Genomic DNA, 20,579 nt, shown 5'->3' on the forward strand with positions numbered 1-20,579 from the left:
GAGTGATTTTAAGCCGGGTTCAAGGAAGATCCTTGACCAGGCTTAAAATCACTCAAGGGAGCCGTCTCTGGAGGGGTGCAGGCAAATTGGCACCCCCCTGATGAGCGGCACCTGGTGCGGACCGCCCCCCGCTAGGTACGCCACTGCCTCCAGGAAAGCCCTCTACATCGGTGTTCCCTCAGCCCCAGCATGCTGACTGAGTCTGAGCGCCGGCATATAGTGTTAGGCCCAAGACTATTTTACGCTACAGGACAACGGCAACTGTCATGGCTTTTACTATGTCTGTTCAGCCGTAATGTCTCCCTTTGTCAGTAAACACACACAAATTATATATTGGGTTTTTTCAGCACAATTAGGGCTTTCTTTTGAAATCTTGTAAGACCTTATTTTCCCGTCGTGTAGTGTCAGTACCACGGGGGGTGTCGCTCTTCCTGGGACAAGGACCTAGAACCGAAGAGGTTAAGATACCTCCTAACCCCTCCTACTCCTCCCTATAAGAGCCCCGGCAACCCTCATACCTTCAGTTTTTTCCTTGTCCCTTGTCAGGGACGGACCTTGTTTTTTGTTTTTTTTTCGTTGGTGGGGCACACGGGTTGTGTCCGGGGGTTCCCTCCGATTGCTCCCCGGGTGGTGAGCAGAGCGAGGAGTAACGTCCGCATTGGCGGACGTTACGGAGCCGTTTAGACGCCGCGCTCTTATGCCGGCAGGTTGGAGCATGCGCACAGCGGTGGAACGCACGCCAGAGGGCGCTGCGTTCCACCAAGAGTACTGACACGCTATTGAGCATGCGTGATTCAGTTTCTCTTGTTCAGGGCGCGAAAACTAACTGGTTTTCGCATATATATAGCTGTGCTGCCCAGTCTGACAGCAGAGGAGCTTGTCAACACTGGGATTTCCGTGTCACCAGCCCCCCCACACGGATTGAGGAGTTGTAAGGTAGGATTTGGTTAATCTTACCCTGTCAAATCCTCTGCCCTGTATATTTTCTACTAAAAAATTTTTTTTTTGTGTTTTGTATTAGATGTCTGGTCCGGTTTCACCAGATAAGCCGGATAAAGAGAAATCTTTTACACCTGCTCCAAAAAAGGCTGTGGTTAAAACCAAACATTTATCGTGCACTGAATGTGCCACTCCGTTGCCGGATGGTTGTAAGAAGAAATTTTGCAATGCCTGCTCTGCTGAGAGTTTGGCAAAAGAAAAACAAAAAGACATGCAGTCTTTTTTAGGTTGGTTCCAGGACAACCTGGCGCAAACGTTTGAAACGTTTAAAGCAGCAGCAGCTACACCTGTGGAACCCGTTAAACTTAAATCCCACAAACGTAAGAGGGTATTATCCCCTCATTCTGATTTATCCTCTGGGGAGGTTTCTAGTTCATCCTATTCAGCTTCATCTAGTGGGGAGTCAGAGGATGAGACCAATTTTCCTCCACAGGAGCTGCGTGAATTTGTTAAGTCTCACGGCTTTTTCAGGATTCAGACCTGTCAGCGCACCCCAAAGGGTTGCCCATGTTATCTCACATGCAGAATCTCATGTATAGAGAGTGGAATAATCCAGGCAAAAGAGCCTTTATATCAAAGCACTCTAAGCAGCTTTTTTACCTTCAGGGCGATGAAAAATGGGAAGATATCCCTAAAGTAGACGTCCAGATAGCCCAGCTTTCCAAACGTACGACCATTCCCATTAGTGAAGTGGCTGGTCTTAAGGATCCTATGGACAAGAGGGCAGAAACGTCTTGCAGACGTATTTACCAATCATCTGGATTCCAGTGTAAAGTGGCGTTGTCTAGCGCATCTGTGGCTAAAGCGCAGGGTGTCTGGTTGCAGTCCTTAGAGGGCAGTCTTTCAGAATCTATGGATGAAGGTTTGTCTAAACTATTTAAAAACCTGACACTGGCTAATAGCTTCCTGCTGGAAGCTGCAGAAGAGGGCCTTAAGCTTTCAGCCCGTAACATGGGTTTGTCTTCCGTTGCCAGAAGGGCATTATGGCTACGTTCCTGGGCAGCAGATACTGCCTCCAAATCTACTCTATGCGATCTGCCCTTTGAAAGAACCAAGCTATTCGGTTCTTCCTTGGAGGAACTGATCAGACACATGTCTGATACTAAAAAGGCACTTCCTCAGGATAGGAAAAGCAGATGGAACAAGCGATACCAGTATAGACCTTCCAGGCCTTTTCAACCAGTTTTCAAGACTCAAGCCTTTCGTAAACAACACGAGAGAAAGTTTCAGGGACACCCTAAGAAACCAGAGGGTAGGAAGTTCTGACGGTGTTGGAGGTCGTCTGCAATGGTTCCTACCAAAATGGAGGCAAACCACAAACAATTCCTGGGTCCTCAGGATCATTGCGGACGGGTACAGGATAAAGTTTTCCAGTTTTCCTCGTCCTCTGTTCCTGATTTCGTGTTACCCCTCTCAGGTGAAGAACTCAGCACTGTTGGCCGAAAGCCTTACCCTTCTAAAAAAGGGTGTCATAGAGCCTGTTCCAAAGTATCAGGAGTTTCAGGGAGTTTATTCCCGTCTCTTCCTGGTCTCAAAGCCGGATGGGTCCTTCCGTCCAATTCTGGATTTAAAGAAAGTCAATGCGTATATTCCTTACCGTCACTTCAGAATGGAATCCATTCTCACGGTTACCCGCCTGTTGAGACAAGGGGACCTTATGGTTACGTTAGACCTAAAAGATGCCTATCTCCATGTGCCTATCGCTATAGCCTCCAGGAAATATCTCAGGTTTGCCATAAGAGTCGGGACAAGAGTTCGTCATTTCCAGTTTACTGCTCTCCCTTTTGGCCTGTCGTCAGCTCCTCGGATCTTCACAAAGCTTTTAACTCCTATTGCAGCGGCTTTACGGAAAGAGGGGATCACAGTCGTCCCTTATCTAGACGATTGGCTGCTAAAAGCAAGTTCTTCTCAGGAGCTCCGGGCACATCTCAGCTTTACGACCCGATGCTTGGGGGAACACGGCTGGATCATAAATTACAAAAAGTCCAATCTGATTCCAACTACGAAGATCCAGTTTCTGGGGCTCATAGTGGATTCCGTCTCTTCGAGACTTTATCTCCCACGCTCCAAGATCAAGAAGATGAAGAATCAGGTTTCCTTTCTGCAACAAAATCCAACCCTTTCCTTCAGGTTGGCTATGAGTATCCTGGGCAGTCTTACAGCGTGTATTCCGGCAGTAAGCTGGTCCAAAGCGCAGTTGAGACCCCTGCAATGGGACATCCTACAACAGTGGTCCAGGAGACCGGAGGATCTAGATGTTACCTTCACGGTATCCAGGGAGGTTTTACTCCGGCTGAATTGGTGGAAAGCAAAGGAGCGCCTCACCCAAGGGCGATCTTTTCTACCACGTCATTGGATCACCCTCACCACGGATGCCTCCAAGGTAGGCTGGGGAGCTCATCTACTCGACCTCTGCAGTCAGGGCAGTTGGTCCTTAATCGATCAAGCCCAATCATCAAACTTTCGGGAACTGAAAGCTGTGTTCCTGGCACTCAAGACCTTCGGTCCAAGATTACGGGGGAAAGCTGTGAGAATCCAGTCCGACAATGCCACCACAGTCTCATATATAAACAGACAGGGTGGCACCCGGATTCCAAGGCTACAGGACCTTTCAGACCATCTCATGCGCTGGGCCCAAAGAAACCTGGAGGATTTAGCAGCGACACATATCAAAGGAGTAGACAACTGTCTGGCAGACGATCTCAGCAGATCTCGTTGCTCCCAAGCAAACTGGTCCCTGGACAAGAGCATTTTTTCTCTCCTAGTTCAAAGATTCGGCCTACCAGATATAGACCTTATGGCGACCAGACAAAACAGGAAATTGCCAGTTTTCGCCTCCCTTTACAGGCAGGACAATCCCCCCCTGCTAGACGGAATGTCAGTGGTTTGGTCTTTCAAGATGGCTTATGTGTTTCCTCCAGTAGCCATGATTCCTCGGATCCTCCTAAAGATTCGGGTAGACAGAGCCAGGGTTTTAGCTATTCTCCCTTATTGGCCGAATCGAAGTTGGTTTTCGGAGCTGCTCAGTATGGCGATTTCAGTATGGGAGCTGCCAGTTTCCTCCCATCTTCTGGAAAACAAGAACCTGTCCAAGGATGTTCTTCTGCAGTTCAGATTGACGGCCTGGCTGCTGCAAGGATGATCCTCCAGAGCAGAGGCGTTTCCAATTCTATGTCAGAAATCCTCTTGGGTTCAGTACGAAGATCTACGCCCACTATTTATCTTCGAGTCTGGAATAAATTTCTCCACTGGTGTGTCTCCAAAGGTTTGGATTTCTCTTCTCCCCCCACAAGTTCTGTTCTGGATTTTTTGCAGGAAGGTTTTTCAGCGGGTCTCAGTCTCGACGCTTAAGGGACAGGTTTCAGCCCTGAGTCATTTTCTCCTGTCGGAGTTGGCGTCCCAAGTTCTCGTCAGGCGTTTTTTTAAGGCTGCCATCATTCAACGGCCTCCCAGACGTTCGCATTTTCCCTCCTGGGATTTGTCATTGGTCCTCCAAGCACTCTGCTCTGAACCATTCGAACCTTTGGAAGAGGTATCTCTAAAATTTTTATCCCTCAAGACGGCTTTTTTGGTGGCCATTACCTCAGCGAGGAGGGTCAGTGAACTTCAAGCTCTTTCCGCGGCTCCAGAATTTACTATTTTCCACCAAGATAAAGTCGTCCTGTATGTTAAACCTTCTTTTTTGCCCAAGGTTATCTCTGAAGCTAATGTCAATCAGCCATTAATTTTGCCCTCTTTCTTCCCGTCTCCTTCAACTCCGGAAGAATCACTCTGGCACACTTTAGACGTCCACAGAGCTCTACGAATTTATATAGACCGCACTGCTTTTTTCCGCTCCATGGATCAATTGTTTGTAAATTATTTTGGTAGATCCACAGGCAATGCGGCCTCCAAGCACACGATATCTCGATGGCTTTCCGATACTATTCGCTTAACCTACTCTCTCAGTGGTCAGGTTCTTTCATCCCGCATTACTGCTCACTCCACCAGAGCTATGGCTACATCCTGGGCTGAAAGGTCTTCGGCATCTCCAGAAGAAATATGCAAAGCAGCTACTTGGTCTTCCTTTCACACATTTATCAAGCATTACCGGCTAGACATCTTCTCCTCCTCTGATGCTGACTTCGGGCGTAAGGTGCTTCAGGCAGTTACCTCGTGACCGTTTTTTCCCCACCCAGGAGGGGTCATCTTGCTATATCCCCGTGGTACTGACACTACACGACGGGAAAAATAGTAATTTTACTTACCGTAAATTCTTTTTTCCTTAGTGTAGTGTCAGTACATATATCCCTCCCTGTGCATTTTTGTATTAAAATTATTTTTTTGCAAGCTATCTTGTGTTTCTTGGTACTTTCTGAAGGTATGAGGGTTGCCGGGGCTCTTATAGGGAGGAGTAGGAGGGGTTAGGAGGTATCTTAACCTCTTCGGTTCTAGGTCCTTGTCCCAGGAAGAGCGACACCCCCCGTGGTACTGACACTACACTAAGGAAAAAAGAATTTACGGTAAGTAAAATTACTATTTTTGTATGATTACAAAATTAGACAATACACATTTTTACAGTCTTATGCATAGGTAAACTGTACACCACTAGAGCCGATTGGGGAAAAATACCCCAATTGTGATTATTAACTTAACCTAGACTAGACAAAATTAACTACTTTTTTAAATATTTCTGAAAGATTAAGAAAAGTGTTATCAGTTTCCTGATTTGTGATTAGATGTTGGTCTCAAACTGTTTTCTTTATTAATACAGGTCCCAGGCCAGGCACAGTAAGCGCAAGCCGAAGACCTGTGTTGGCATGTAGTGAGCGAGCACCGACAAACACCAGGTCTATTACCTGCCCGGTAATGCATTGCAATAAAAAATTTGACAATGGTCAGCTACTCCTAGGCCATCTGAAAAGGTAAATGTGGTTTTCAGCCTCTGCAATTCTGTTACACGCTCCTTTACAATATCAACGTATACACGCTGCCTTTCCTTGGCTTACCTTCCTACTTAACTGTGGAGACTGTGAACTGTCTTTCTTTGAGACAGAAATATGCATGAAATTAATAATTCTCAGATTCTACTGATTTATCGGCTACTGGTCTGTACACTTTTTGCTGAATAATTTTCTTTAGATAAGTCTACAGGTAGATGTAGGTAACCTTGTCTCTGCCTGATCTATATTACAAAATTTTCTATATGTAAAATAGAAATGTTAGTCAAGATTTTGCTTTGCAAATGTCCTCTTTGGTAAAGATCAGTTGTTGACAGGTGGCCTTGGTGTCTTCAGTCTATCGCATATCAGTGCATATTGTTACTTTAAGGTTTGACCATTCTCCATGTGATCCCTCCATTACCCTTCACGGAGCTCCTGCAGTTTCTTATGCCTGTGTTTTGTGCCGTCTGCGATTTCCATCAATGAAAGGATATACAGACCATCTCTCTCAAAAGGTGAGTGAATGCATTTTTAGTGCTCTTTGGATTTCATAATGCAAAAATATGCCTCTAATCCGATTGCGTCCAAACTTCTTGTCTACCGATCCTGTATTTAGAGTTCATAGTTTGTGTTGTAGAGTGCAATAGTTATCTCCAGGGTCATGATTCTGTTGCTGTTTGCTTATTGTTTTAAGATATCTCTGTAATGTTACTGTGTCCTTTTTAGTCTGCATTTTTAACTCCTGTTTTTCAGGCAAAATTGGCTGATGGCCATGAAAAAAACCTTCCGGCCCAAACCATTCAATGTTTTGCATGTCCCAAATGTTTTCTGCTTTTTAACCTAAGAGATGAATGTCTGCAACACATGACTTTGCAGAATCATTTGGGGAGAGCTTTCAAATTTGTAGGTATGTTGAATATTACTGATTTGACAAAATGTTCTTGGGAATATCACTTTATCAGGACTGATAGAGATATATATATATATATATATATTTATTATATAATATTTTTTTTTTCATTTTTTTTGTGTGTTTTTTGCACAGGTGAAAAGGCTACCGCGTACCCCATTCCCTTACCATCCTATGCCAAGAAAGTTTTACTTGCTCTTTGTAAAGATGTCCCATATCGGGTATGTTGTACTTCTTGTCGCGGTGAACTGCGCTCTCACATGGACCTTACTGCTCATTTCAGGTTAGTGTCACAGACTTCACGGTTGTGAGGAGCTCCTAATGATTCCTCGTAGCAGCCATAGTCATTTTACTGCCTGTTTTTGTATGTGAACCTTCATAAGAAAATTAATATAGCCATATTAGCCTAGGAGAAAATGTGGTTAATGGGCCAGCATAAAACCAGATGTAAAGTAACGCATTTGGTACTTCAGAAGGAAGACTAAAGACTCTATGTGAACCGTCACGTAATTTGTCAATACTATGAAAGAATACAATGACAGAAAGGTCTGACGGTAAACATAATCTGGAAGTAATCCTATTAAAGGTGCTGTTCCCTTTAGACGTTTCACAAATAAAACTGTAAAAGATCTTTATTGTATTCTTTCTCCTGACATAAGCACACCCTTTGAAGACACTCATTCTCTTGCTATTGAACAACTCATTGATTTTTGTCACATGACAGGCGTCCTGGAAAAAAATAAATGAATGAGACCAAAGCTTACCTACCTACATGTAGAGTGTATGTATTCTCTGTGGAAGCATGACAGATTTCACAAATGAAATGATAAATACAATATGGTTGAAGCTTTATATTCAACCATATCTGTAGAGCCCTGCTGCCTAAATAGCACAGGGCGGCATGTAGTTGTGGGGATAGGAGCTAGGGTTCATTGAAAGGTCAGCTATTAGTTATATGGAGGGTTCAAAAATTCAGGCTTGAAGTTTAAAAAAAAAAAAAAAGCTGCTAGGTTATATAACTTAGAAATTTCGTGGTGTGCGCGCGCCGCTTAGTTATTTGCCGCCTTTGTCTAGAGGACACCTCGAGAGCGCTTAGGTATGCCGCGCGCTGCGCAAATTTGTGCTATAAATAGAAGGGGCAGCGTCTCATGCCACAAGGCGAACTGCAGGCTGTGCTACTGACCTTTTTAAGGCTGGTAATTCGGCTGAGCAGGAGAGCCGCGGGCGAAGATGGAAGCTCTTCTTGAAAAACTTCCACCCACCCTCCCATTGTAAAATAAGTATTGTTAAACTAAATAAAAGTCCACGGCCTGTTTATTCCAAAAATAAGTGTCTGTTTTTATTTCACAATATTGGTTTGTTACATTTTGAATGGTTTTCATTATCCCTTACAACTACATGCAGCACATGTCCACAATACTGTGTTCATTTAAAGCACAAACAGTACTTGTAAGCTTACCAAAGCCCTATATCTGAAGCTTGTGAACTCCATGCCATTGAAGAAATAAAATTTAGTGACGAATCAAAATGCATGTTTATATTTAGATTGTAAGTAGGGTAAAAAGCAATGTGCGCTAAGTAGGTTTTTGTTACTCAAAGTAGAAGAGCTGGAAACCTACAGAGTTGCATGGATGCCCCTTAATTCCTGTTTTCTCAGTCCAATTTGCAGTAAATAAGTTGTTTGCTACAGTTGTGTGTCTTTCAATGAAAAACTTCAGACGCTAATATTGTTGCAAATAATTTTGACTTGTGTAAGGACGTTTGAGTCCACTGGCAGCATAAATATTTAGGAGATTGTTGCATGCTGTGTCTCAGTACTGCGCTTCAAAATACAACCATGCTCTGTTTCTCTATTAACAGCGAAATGAAACTTTGATTAAAATTTTGTATGATTAAAATAAAAAATCAACTAATTTTTCACAGTTAAACGTGTACATAAATTGTGCGCAACTAGAGCCAATAGGCAAAAATATACCTTAAATATAACAAATATGTTATAGGGAAAATATTACTAGTTGTGCATCACTTGTTTCTTCAAACTTCAAATCATGAGGGTTTAACGTATATGTACACACACTATATATGAACTTATTTGCCTTTTTTAAATGTTTAGATCTTTTTTTTTTTTTTTTTTTTTTTTTTTCTTTCACTGCGCTCTATCAGAGATCCACATTAGTCTTTTATGAAGCCCGGCATTTCTATTATGGGATGTCACCCGTTTGGGTTCTCCTGCACAGCAATCAGGGAGATCCCCTGTACAGCAGAGGGTTCCCCTGTGGAGTTTCCCTCCTATAGCAGTTAGGGGGATCCTCCAGGGACCCCCTTGATCGCTGTGTGACAGCTCTGTCATAAGCTGCAGCATGCACGTTGACGTACTGACTGACTTAACAATGTGCATCCAGCTAGTTACAGACCCTGCAAGTCCCTGCGGCATCACAAGGATTCCCTCTTGAATGTAGCAGCGATCTAATTAATTACCTTTGGACAAGCATGAAAGAAAAATTTGCAGAATAAATATCAGTTCGTAGAGAAAGGGATGTTTCTAATATGTTTTGTTTTATAAATAATAAGTTTGTATAAGGGTCTGAGAACAAGGTGACCAATTCACTATTAATATGACCAATTCCCTCTTTTCTTTGTATTAAAAATAGGACACGGTGTCGCAATGCAGGGCCGGCTTCGCTATCAGAAATGAGCATCGCTGAAGTTGCAGCGGTGTTTCGAGTTAAAGCTTTATGTGCCGTTTGTAGGCAAGTCTTAAACAGTGATGCACATGTAACAAAACACTTCGAAAGGACTAAGCACAGAGGGAAAATCATCACTAACATGGAAGAATCAATTCTGGCGTTTTGTTATCTCAACGAAGGAGTGAGAACTGTGGCTGACTTTTGCTTATCTGCATCAAATGCTAGATTGAAACCACTGCTCAAAAGAACCTTAAAAAGTGGTAGACCAAGTACGCCTTTAATGAAGCGCTCAAGAGACACGAAAAAAGAGAGCAGTGAAAGTTCTGTGATGACTGTGACCGCGTGGTTCTGTGAATGCTTAAAAAAGTTTGCCACTGAACCGGAAGTAGAAAAGCACATCATGGAGGAAAACAAAATTTGCCACAAATGCATGGTCTGCGGCAAGCTTGCTGGGGATTTGTCAATTATTCATCTTCACATGAGCCGATTCCATGGAGGAGCCCACTTGAATAACTTCCGTTACTGGTGTAAAGCCTGCAACACTCAGGTTCCAGGGCTCAAGGACATGATGTTGCATGTGACTGACTACCACGGAGGGCATTCCTACTACTTTGAGCAAGACACTCCCGAGGAGCAGCCCCTTCCATCCACATCTGCGACCAGACAGAGTCCACCCATATCACGAGCTGCAGCATCGACGGCCCGTGGGCCAGGTTCAGGGAAATGGCAGTGCCACATTTGTGAGGAGATGTTTGACTCTGAAGAGACTGTTAAACATCACTGTAAATCTTTGAACATCCATCAGTTTCACAAATATAGCTGTGACGCATGCAAAAAGCACTTCCACAAAATTGAGACCCTGTATCGACACAGTCAGCAGCAACATGATGGCAACATAAAAATTAGATATTTTTGTGGCCTATGTGAGGATCTCTATTTTGATAAAGAGGTGGACTTTCATAACCACTATGAGGGCTTCCACAGCTCAGACTATGCATTTGTTCCAGATGAAATCCATGCTCCTGCCAAAGTTCCAGAATATCCAGTACAAAACCCAGTTCAGAATGGAGATCGGTTGACTTGTGGATGTCTGGATTCCTACACGAACAAAAAGGTCAGAAAAGAAGAGAACGGTCGTTGCTTGGAAGGCTTGTTGAAGAAAGGCCATCTCTGGTACAGCTGCTGTATCTGTGCAGTAACAGGCCAATCGCTTAAAGACTTTATAGAACATAAATGCAAGCTAGACAGTCCCCTTACTGACAAGGATTTTGTTGTGAAGTGCAGCTCATGTTCCAAATCATTTGAAAACACAAAGAGTGCTCAAAGCCACTATCACGACAAGCACTGTTTCCTTCGGAAACCCAAAATTCGAAACTGTCATGGGAATTTAGAGAATCCGCACAATGTCTTTCAATTCACAGCCAGCGGTGCATGTGTAAAACCAAACTCGCGCAAGGTGGCCCATCCCCGGCAGAGAAGGAAAAGCAGCCGAGGGTCTGAGACCGCTACACCTGAGAAGAAATGTGCACAGGTGCAAAGAATGGATACAGGTATTATAATACAGATTGATTAAATAAGGCATAAGATATTCAGGGCACATAAAATCAATTGGTTGCTACTGGGTTTCAACATTTTTTTCAGTTTCTATTGCTGTAACAAACTTGCTGACATCTCAGGTTTTTTTAAAAAAAATTGTGCTCTTCCGTACCTCTATCATCCTCATTAGGGGTACTTCTAGTGCACGTTTCTGGTAACATTGGCACTGATGCAGTGATCACCTAGGTCCTCATCAGGGTTATGCAGTCCAAAGCCCTTGTCTGCTCTTTCAGGAAATCCAGACCTGTATATAAATACCGTATTGGCTCGGATATAGGCCGCCCCCGTATATAGGCCGCACCCTAAAAGTTTGGTGCTTTTTTAAAGAAAAAGTTTTTTTCTTTAAAAAAGCACCAAAAAAACATGCTGCCACTCTGTCTTCTGCCCCCCCCCCCCGAGATATACTGCCACTCTCTCTCCCCCCCCCCCCCCCGGTAAGTCTTGGGGGCAAAGGTAAAACGCATCGTGCGGACGGTCACCGGCTGCGGCGATGCGGGTAAACAACCTCCGCAGCCGGTGACCGTCCGCACGATGCGCTTAGACAACCTCCCGTGCTGGCACCCCCCCCCCCGTGGAAAGTGCTGGCAGGGGAGGCTGTCTGAGCGTATCGGAGAGTAGGATACAGGTCCCCTGCACCGCTGCGGGGGATCTGTATCCTAACCACGCTGCCTGCGGGAAAAAGTGCGGCCTATATTCGAGCCAATACGGTATATATCTTCATTGAAATTATTTATAGCCTTTCAATATATAATTGTGGAAAACAAAGCATGTGGCTTGAACAAATAACACGCTAACATCTTTTCTGTATTAAAACATTTGTATTACCCACTCTGTTGCCCTGAAGTGTGATTCTAGAGCAGCGGTTCTCAACCTGGGGGTCTAACGACCCTTTCACAGGGGTCGCCTAAGACCATCGGAAAACACATATTTCACAATATATAATTACATAATTTTATGGTTGGGGGGTCACCACAACATGAGGAACTGTATTAAAGGGTCGCAGCATTAGGAAGGTTGAGAACCGCTGTTCTAGAGGAAGATGCAAGTCCGTGTGCTATTGTTGATATGTAAGTTAGTGATAAATATATATATATTTTTTTTTTATTTTTTTTTCCCGGGTATAGGCGAAAAAGAGAGCGACTTGCCTGATTTGGACTTCCTGCGTACAATGACACACATTATATTTATTGATCTGGACAACTGGTCAAATATTTTTACTCATCTACCAGGAAATCTTAACCAAGGAACGTTTGTCTGGGGCTTCCAAGGTAACGCCACCTACAGGCAGTAACCGAATATTATACCTGGGGAGGCAACGGTGTAATCAGTTTCACTGGATGCATATATTGTGCGATCGTACCGCCATTAAAATTGTGACCTCTAAAACATGGCATTAATCATTAAAATGGCCATAAAGATATAATTGGATATTTATATTTTCTTTATTTCTCTACAGCCATTTTAACTATTAGTTCTGACTTCCAGTGTAATTGATAACATTTGCTTTCGTGAACTGGCTTTTTTTTTGTTTGTTTGTAAAGGGCACCTGTTGATTCAATTTGTCAGATATTAATGTGCAGGAGAAAAAAACTAGTATTTGTTCATGTATTTCCAGGTGGGAAGAACCAGTGGAAACCCCCGGTAAAATGCAAAATTTTTACTTATCTTTCCAACACTGGTTCCTTCTTCCTTCACCCCCGCTGCAGCCATAGAAAAGATGCTGCCGATTTTGCCATTTGCATGCATGTAAGTAAACAGTCGTTCTCTTACAGATCTTTTATCATTTTGCTTACTTCACTGCACATGTTCCAAACATAGTCAACAGTAAACAACCCAAAATGTTTAAAAAATAAAAAATAAAAAAAAATAGCCAGCTTGGATGTTGCGTGGTTAAATACGATCATCTATATCCACTTTTTCATTTTTTGTTTATTTTTACCATATATCTATGGATCTGCACGAAGAGATTTTTCTCTTACCCCCTGTTCTTGAGGCTAAATGTAAAACATTATCGGATAGTTGTACAAAGAGAGCTGATCGCTCTATAATAGATTAATCAAGCAGCTAAAAACAGTCGGTGAGAGGCAGAGAGAAAAGCAGCGATCACTCCTCGAGAAATCGCATAACAAGTAGCTCCTCATGGCGGTCCTCGAGCCGTAAGGGGTAATGTCTCCATGTGTTGGTTATACTGTGGATCTGTGGAGAGCACGTTTCGATCACTGCTTGTAAATCCGTTTTATGTCCGGTTATTTACCGTGTATTGCATCTACAGTGCGTTTCGTTACCAGTACTCCCATTACTGAATTAAATATGGAACTTTCGGTAGCGCAAACCTTAAAATCGATTACTGTAACATGTCGGTTTTATTTTGGTAACAAAATGGGGAAAAAAGCGAGGGTAATTCAGTAATCCAAACATTTGGTGAAAGGTTTGAATACTTCTGTAAGGTATAAATAGGATCTTGTATACCTGCAGGCAGATTAACAAGCGGATTTCTCTTTATTTGTATGCTTGTTGTTTGTACTAGACTTGATATTTAGGATTTTGCTCACATCCAGGTTTCTTTACCTCGGTAAAATTCATCAACCATACCATAGAATTCTGCCTGGAATTGGTAGTGGAGCCTTGTTCAATCGTAAACGTTTAAGACCTAATTTTGCAGAAGCAACAAGGACCTTTTTATGAGTTTTTATAACTGTAGTTTATTGTACAATTAGAGTTGCATGTCATGGTTTTGAGGATTCAATTTGAAGGTCAGGTTTTAAAGAACCTTTTTGTGTTACTTGGCTCATGTATGTTAAAGATTTTCTCATGATCAGGAATAAAGAAGTTCTCCATAGGGAGGTACATGTATTTTCCGCCTTCTCCTACAGCATGGTATCAACCTCGGCAGAAACCTAACAAAACATTTACAGACCAGAAGCCGATATTCTGTCACCTTATTCCATAACCTTGTTCCCAACTAGGCAATTCCAGAGTGAACCTCTAGATAACATCTTTCCGTGGAATCTGCTGGTCAAGCCGATTGATGTCTTATCCGCATTCACCTTATTTTTTACCTTGTTTTCCTTTTAATTGCAGCAGCCTATTCCCGTAGTTTCCAGCATATTAAGAAAAACATGCTACTGTATCTGCACTCGTACCAAGTAGTTTGTCTCCACTGCCTTATAAAGAATACTTAAAGCTTGAAGCTTATATGTACGTGTCTAAAGAATGCTTTCATTGATATTCAGTTGTCTGAAGTAATCGGTGAATTAAGTAACTTTTCAGATGTCTTGGAGTGTTTGTAGCTACGTTCTCGAAAACGTGTTTTTCACATATTTTTTGTTACGCTTTAGGCTGGTCGTTTAGATGAACAGCTACCAAAACAAATGCCTTTCACCATTCTCTCGGGGGATAAAGGCTTCCTGGAGCTTGAGAACCAATTTAAGAAGACCCAGAGACCTTTTCACATCCTTAACCCTCATCATATGGAAGGAGACATGATGTGTGCCTTGTTAAACAGCATATCTGATACTGCTCCAGGTAAAAGGCCGGAGTGAACTGCATGTCTCAAATCAAAATACTACAAATCCATCTGAATTAAATCAAACTTTCCACATGTGTGTGTTTTTGTTTGTTTTTTTGTTTTCGTGCTATTGTATATGGCTGATGTTGATGCCCTGGGAGCAGGTTTTGACATCAAGGCATTACAGCAACACAGTTTGAGCGGGGAAAAAAGCAACCCTTAGTCACCTTCTAAGCTCATTTAATGTCATTGGACTTTAAGGGGTTAAAGTACTTTACTACTTTAATATACATTCTTTACGCGTGAAACAAAAGGTCACTTACCTTTCAGAGGAGACACTTCGCTATAATCTGCATTAAAAGTGCCTACGATGGCTGGAATATCCATTTGACCAAATAGTGCAGTTAATGTGGACTAGTTTGCCAAAAGATAAAAAACTAGTCCCTAGTATGGGTTCTTAAATATATTTTTCAGTTCCAGTTATTTAAGTCCTAGCATTATGGGTCTTGTTGGTAAGAAAGTATAATACTCTTTAGTGAGATATCGTGTATATGATGGGTCCCTTTTATAAATGCACGGGGGGGTTATTCAGAGCCTGCGTATATGTGTTTGGCTCTTTGCATGTGAGTATACTCCATACTCCAGAGCTGGGTTGGCGAATGCTGTAGATGGGGTTCTTTGAGACGCCTGTGCACATGCATGGAAGGCTCTCTGCTTGGCTGCTCCAGACCTCTGAGGGAGTGAGAAGCCACAGCCTCTCACTAATGTAAAGTACATTTACTATTAAACCTTGAATAATACGTACAAGAGCACTCAATTGGTTTTTGGTCTCTCTTCCCTAAAGGTCTCTACATTTCATGTCCTTGGCTGGAAAATATTGTTTCAATTCTTCTGCTTGAATGCTAATGACTGAATACAGATGTCTCTAAGCTAGTTTCTCCAGCTTTGAGGGGTTGGTAAATGTGTGCATTTATTCAGCCAAGCATGTGCAAACAAAGGAAACGCATGCAAGCATGTTTGATTAGCTCAGCAGTCCTGTACATTCCCAGAAATTCCCTCTATTTGATGGGATTTGTGGATACTTGTCAGGTCTAGTCACTAAACTAGGATTCAACTTATCCCACTTATACTTTCAAACGCCAACCCCAGTTGGCGTATCATGGAAGAAGGGCTGAGCTTGCTGTGCACAGTAAATCACCTCATGTTAACTGTAATTTGTAGAACTGTACCGGTACAATAATAATGTTAATCTCATTCACCTGGGTTTTATAGGATTTATTTCTTTTGTTTTTTCACCAAAATAAAATGTAATGGTCTCTGAAGCCAGGATTTGGTTTGTCTTTTAAATTCTCCAGGTACAAGCGATGCTGCCATGGACGTAGAACACGATGAAGGTGTGTTTGATGTTTATTTTTTGCGGTTTTGTATGGAAAAGTGGTTCTGGTGACTGGACCATTCCATTAGTTCTGTGGTGGTAAAACCACTTCCTTTCATGAAATAAGTCCAATGTATTAAGATGTGTGGAAAATGTAGAAATTGTTTTTGGGTCTTCAATAAGTATGGAACTACAGCCAAATGTGAGAGATTGGGCTTCAAAAAATATTAATTAAAACTGAACAGGAGAGAGGCTTGTCGGTAACTGAGAGATAAAGTGGAGGTCATGGAGGAATCTCCATTTTCTGTACTACCTGTACATTTATCAGCACTCCACGCCCCCCACCCCCCTTTTTATATTTTAAATACATGATCATTTTGCTTGGACTTACTGCATCTAAGTGAATGAATATGTATCCCGAAGTAGCTGCTGCTTCATTTTGTTGGGGGTTGAAGCATTTCATTAATATGGACTTCATACTCTGTCGGTATTCACAAAATGTTATGTTTATTAATTGGAGATCTGTATTGTGGTCATATTGGGATTTTATCAGGCAATTTATTGTAGTCTGTTTTATTTCGGCTAATGGATTTTGAGAGTAGCAGTCTTCTACACTGAGGATGGAGTAAATGCCGGTCTGGTTGGCATATTTTTAGCCAGTGTTAGTATATGTGGCACTCTAGAGCTTCATAGTGTTTATGCTAGATGGTGGTTTTCAAAAGAGCCCTTTCTTTTGTGGTTAATTCCTTGGTGACCAATCTAAGAGATGATTAGCTCTTGGGGTTGTTTATTTTTCTGTGAAACCAAAGACTTTTAATCACACAAGTGTTTTCTGAGATGTGCAGTTACTTAGAAAAGTCGTACACTGACAGTTTAAGGATGAATTATACCATTTTCTCAGCTAGTATAAAGAGTGCTTCTACTTATAGGTCTGTGTGGGAGAGATGTACAAAAGTGTGACTCTAACTAAACCTATCAGATTTTTTTTGTTATTGCTTTTTAGTGCATATTATTTTAGGCTAATCTATTAGACAAACATGTAGACTCCTTATCAAACTACCTTATGGTAAACAATGGAATGGCTCAGTTTAAATCACCCAGCTGGACACACTGACTAGTGAAAGTAAATGGAGGAAAATTTAAGAAGGGCTTTCTTCAGATACCATTTTTTTTTATCATATCCAATTTCCTATAAAATAATATAAAAAAAAAAAAAAAAAATTGAAGAAAAAATACACTTTCTGACTTACTCCAAAAATCTTTTACTCATCCAAAAAAGCTAATGAAAAAAACCTGTTAAATAGTCATGAGTTTAGAAATACCCAATGTTTTTTTTAAATCAAATTGCGCTTCAGGTATGGATTTACAGCTCCTGGTATACGTTGCTATGAAACACCCCAATGTGTGTTCAGCAACATCTCCCGAGTACAGTGATACCACACATGGTTTGTCTGGTGTTTTGGGGTTAAAAGGCCACATTTGGGAAGTGTGCTCCCGCCCCCCCCCCCCCCCATATTTTGGTCAGTCTGTGCCTATGCCCCATCTTTAAGCCCGGCTGCTCCAATTTACTCCATCAAACCATTCTTTTTAAATTAAAATTAGACACCCCTTTGGTATTTGAAATGCTTTTACATTAACTCTTTCCGTGTCAAGATTTTGGGGAAGATACAGCTCTAATTTTAGCACTTGCTCATAATAAACTTTAGTTATTTATTTTATTCTTTTTGGGCTTTTGGACATTTTGCTAGAACTGGATAGTTTCTCCGATGCATAATTTTTGTTTTCCTATTTTTTTTGTATTTTTTTTTTTTTTATATTTTGCTAAGCACACGGTGATTAGAAAGCTGGGCTCCATTGACTTGCATGGTTGAATCCAGTACCTGTATTCAACCTTTTTTAAAGGATGCGCCGCCATCTTACGAGTGGCAAAATCACAGCGCGTCCTGGGGTGAGCAGTGTCGTGATCGAGGCATTTCATTGAAGTTGATCGCCTCCTAAACTTTTAAAACAGGCGTCCGCCGCCATACTGTATGGCGGGTGTTGACGCCCACAGGGAGTGGCCAGACATGGCCCATGATGCTGATCTCGGTGTTGCTAAATTCCTCGACATCGAGGCATTACAGCAACACCGTTTAAGCGAAGAAACATAAAATTACATGCCAAGCACGTTATAGGTTATTGTACAAGCTGGTCTTCGTTATCATTGCCATAAAGAACGGTGTTGTGTGGTGTTTCAGCAGGGAAAGTCACCCAAAGCATCACATGAACAACAACAATAGCAGCTTCCAGCTCTGCAGATTGTTTATTGGAGCAGAATTTGAGAGAACCAGGTTTTTATCATTGCTAACCCACATTCCTGTATACAGCACTATTTTATTCTCAAGGAGAATTTTTTTTTTTTTTTTCCCCCATGGGCATTCTTTTTAAGTGCGCTGAGTTACTTGACACTGGAATCCCTCTAAAGTCATTTTTGTGCGAGTGTGTATGTAATGTGTGCATGTTTTGCCTTATCTGCATCCATTGAGAGCACCCATATTAATTAGCCGGTGCAAGGACTTATTGCTGAAAAGCTTTGTCAGCAAGGGGTGGCGAATTCAGAATAAGAATGTAGTAATTGAACAGATAGTACCCCCTGACTGCATTCCTTCACTCACTGTCCGGGCAACTGCTTTGTGCTTCCAAACTGATATTCTAACAAATTGGGAGTTACTGGTAATAATAAGGGACTTGGGACAGGCATGGACAAAAGAGTTGTTGGCGTTGTCTGTAGACACGTCCACTAATTAGTCCCGCTGTCCTGAGCCAAGCTTGCATGGCCGCTTCAATTGAGAAATACCGGATTAAAGGAACAATACATTTATAGGCTATACCGCAGTGTAGACATTTTATATATTTTCCAAATGTTAGTATTCTCATAAATGTCAGATGGTGATGTCACTATGAACCTGTAACAACTTGATTACAAGATTCTGTAGTAGAATGTGCTAATCTTTCTTTGTAGTGTGTGGTTTCTGATTGGTAGAACTGTCCACGTTTAATGTGATGGAAGGCATTTGTGGCAAGCTCGTGAGATGCTGTCACTTCTACGTATTGATCCTCCCATGAATTAGAAGTAGAGTTTGAGGCAGTGAAGTGCTTATCTCCTGTATGTACACTCCCTATATGTGAAGCATGTGAAGTGTAGGCAAATGCATAGGTAAAGAAGAAAAAAAAAAAAGTATCATTATTGCCTTTCTGATGAACAAGTGACTAAACATAGTAATCATGGTCAGAATCAAATGCCTGTCCAATAAAGGTGTAATTCACAAAATGATATTCTGTATGGTCAGTTGACCAACGTTGTAAAATAGGGCTATGTTACACAAAGTTCTTGTACATCCTGTCCTTGATCAATGGAACAGTCAACCCATTTTTTGTTGTTGTTGTGATCGTTTTTTGAACCCAATACATAGATGTTCTGTAAGAATATGCCTACCCAGTTCCCATGTGCAAGCTCCCGTTCTCTTTGTAACTCTTGATAAGACTTGGAAATAGAAAGTGGAAGCTGATTACTATTTGACTTTTCAGTGAAGGAACCGTATTTTCTTTTAATGAGGACAGGTCCGTGTAGATATGTGATGCGTGGGAACCGGATAACAGCAGCTATGCCATGTATTTGCAGAGAATGACAAAATGGGCTAACTGGGCTGAACAAGTAAAACCGACTAACGGGAACCCACTACATTTCCTTACCTTTCCTGTTATTTTCTGCAGATGCTGATATGAAAGAAGCTGTCAGAAGAAGCCTTGAAGAAGTGTCAAATTTGAAAATAGATTAAGATTTTCAAGTTCTCTTAGGGCAAAAATAGCATTACTGCTGCTGAGATTTGTTTCCTCTTTTTGAATGCCCATACCCAGAGCGGTCACTGTATTAATAGCCCTTTAGTTATATACATATATATAATTATAGCACTAGCTTTGATTTTGTGCAGTACCTGCAAGCCACAAAATCTACACTCACTGTCGCTGCACTAATCTGAATATAATCTAGAATAACCGTGTATAATCAGGAGCTGTGTTCCCCCTCTACTTGAAAATACTGAAGAAAGTATATTTAATATTTGTTGCTGTCTATTTTTACATGTTCCGATTACTTTTCTGGCTCCTTTGCTGCTTAGTTGACTGTATTAGGAATTGATCATTTCTGTTAAATACAAAATATATTTTGTCGCTGTTCATTTCATTGTCTGTTTTAGATCTTTGTATATATGTACTCGGTAACTACTTGTTACATTAAGAAGCAATAAATATATTTTAAAACCATTTGATGTAGTGAAATATAAGATATATTGTATCATTTACTTTGCCTAATACTAATTACCATTGAGCACCATGTGTTGCCTAGTGGCCGTATAATCTGTTTGTCTTAGTCTGACGATTCTCGTCTTGTCAGACCCCTAGAATATATGTATTGTATTAATTTATGGCGCTATATAAATATAAGATAATAATAGAGCGCTAGGTGCTGCATGTTACATCATCTGGCCCTGCATACCATGTGCGGTGCAGTGAATAAAGATAATTGTTTCCTCCAACACCACTA

General features: G+C 41.6%; 1 protein-coding gene across 1 annotated transcript in view; it reads left to right on the forward strand.

Moving 5' to 3' along the window:
* The window catches only part of LOC149302356 (E3 SUMO-protein ligase ZNF451-like), a 29,885-nt gene extending 10,070 nt beyond the window's left edge, over positions 1-19,815 (forward strand). The window contains exons 6-14 of the mRNA XM_089482437.1: positions 5,753-5,903; positions 6,310-6,436; positions 6,675-6,828; positions 6,967-7,114; positions 9,483-11,041; positions 12,239-12,382; positions 12,730-12,860; positions 14,453-14,639; positions 19,751-19,815. Coding sequence (XP_089338563.1) covers positions 5,753-5,903; positions 6,310-6,436; positions 6,675-6,828; positions 6,967-7,114; positions 9,483-11,041; positions 12,239-12,382; positions 12,730-12,860; positions 14,453-14,639; positions 19,751-19,815 — 2,666 coding nt within the window. The remainder of the gene's footprint in view (positions 1-5,752; positions 5,904-6,309; positions 6,437-6,674; positions 6,829-6,966; positions 7,115-9,482; positions 11,042-12,238; positions 12,383-12,729; positions 12,861-14,452; positions 14,640-19,750) is intronic.
* Positions 19,816-20,579: the final 764 nt, after the last annotated feature.

The sequence above is a fragment of the Sceloporus occidentalis genome, unplaced genomic scaffold, assembly GCF_023333645.1.
Source record: "Sceloporus occidentalis isolate IW3139 unplaced genomic scaffold, rSceOcc1.0.p SCAF_19, whole genome shotgun sequence".
Taxonomy (NCBI): Eukaryota; Metazoa; Chordata; class Lepidosauria; order Squamata; family Phrynosomatidae; genus Sceloporus; species Sceloporus occidentalis.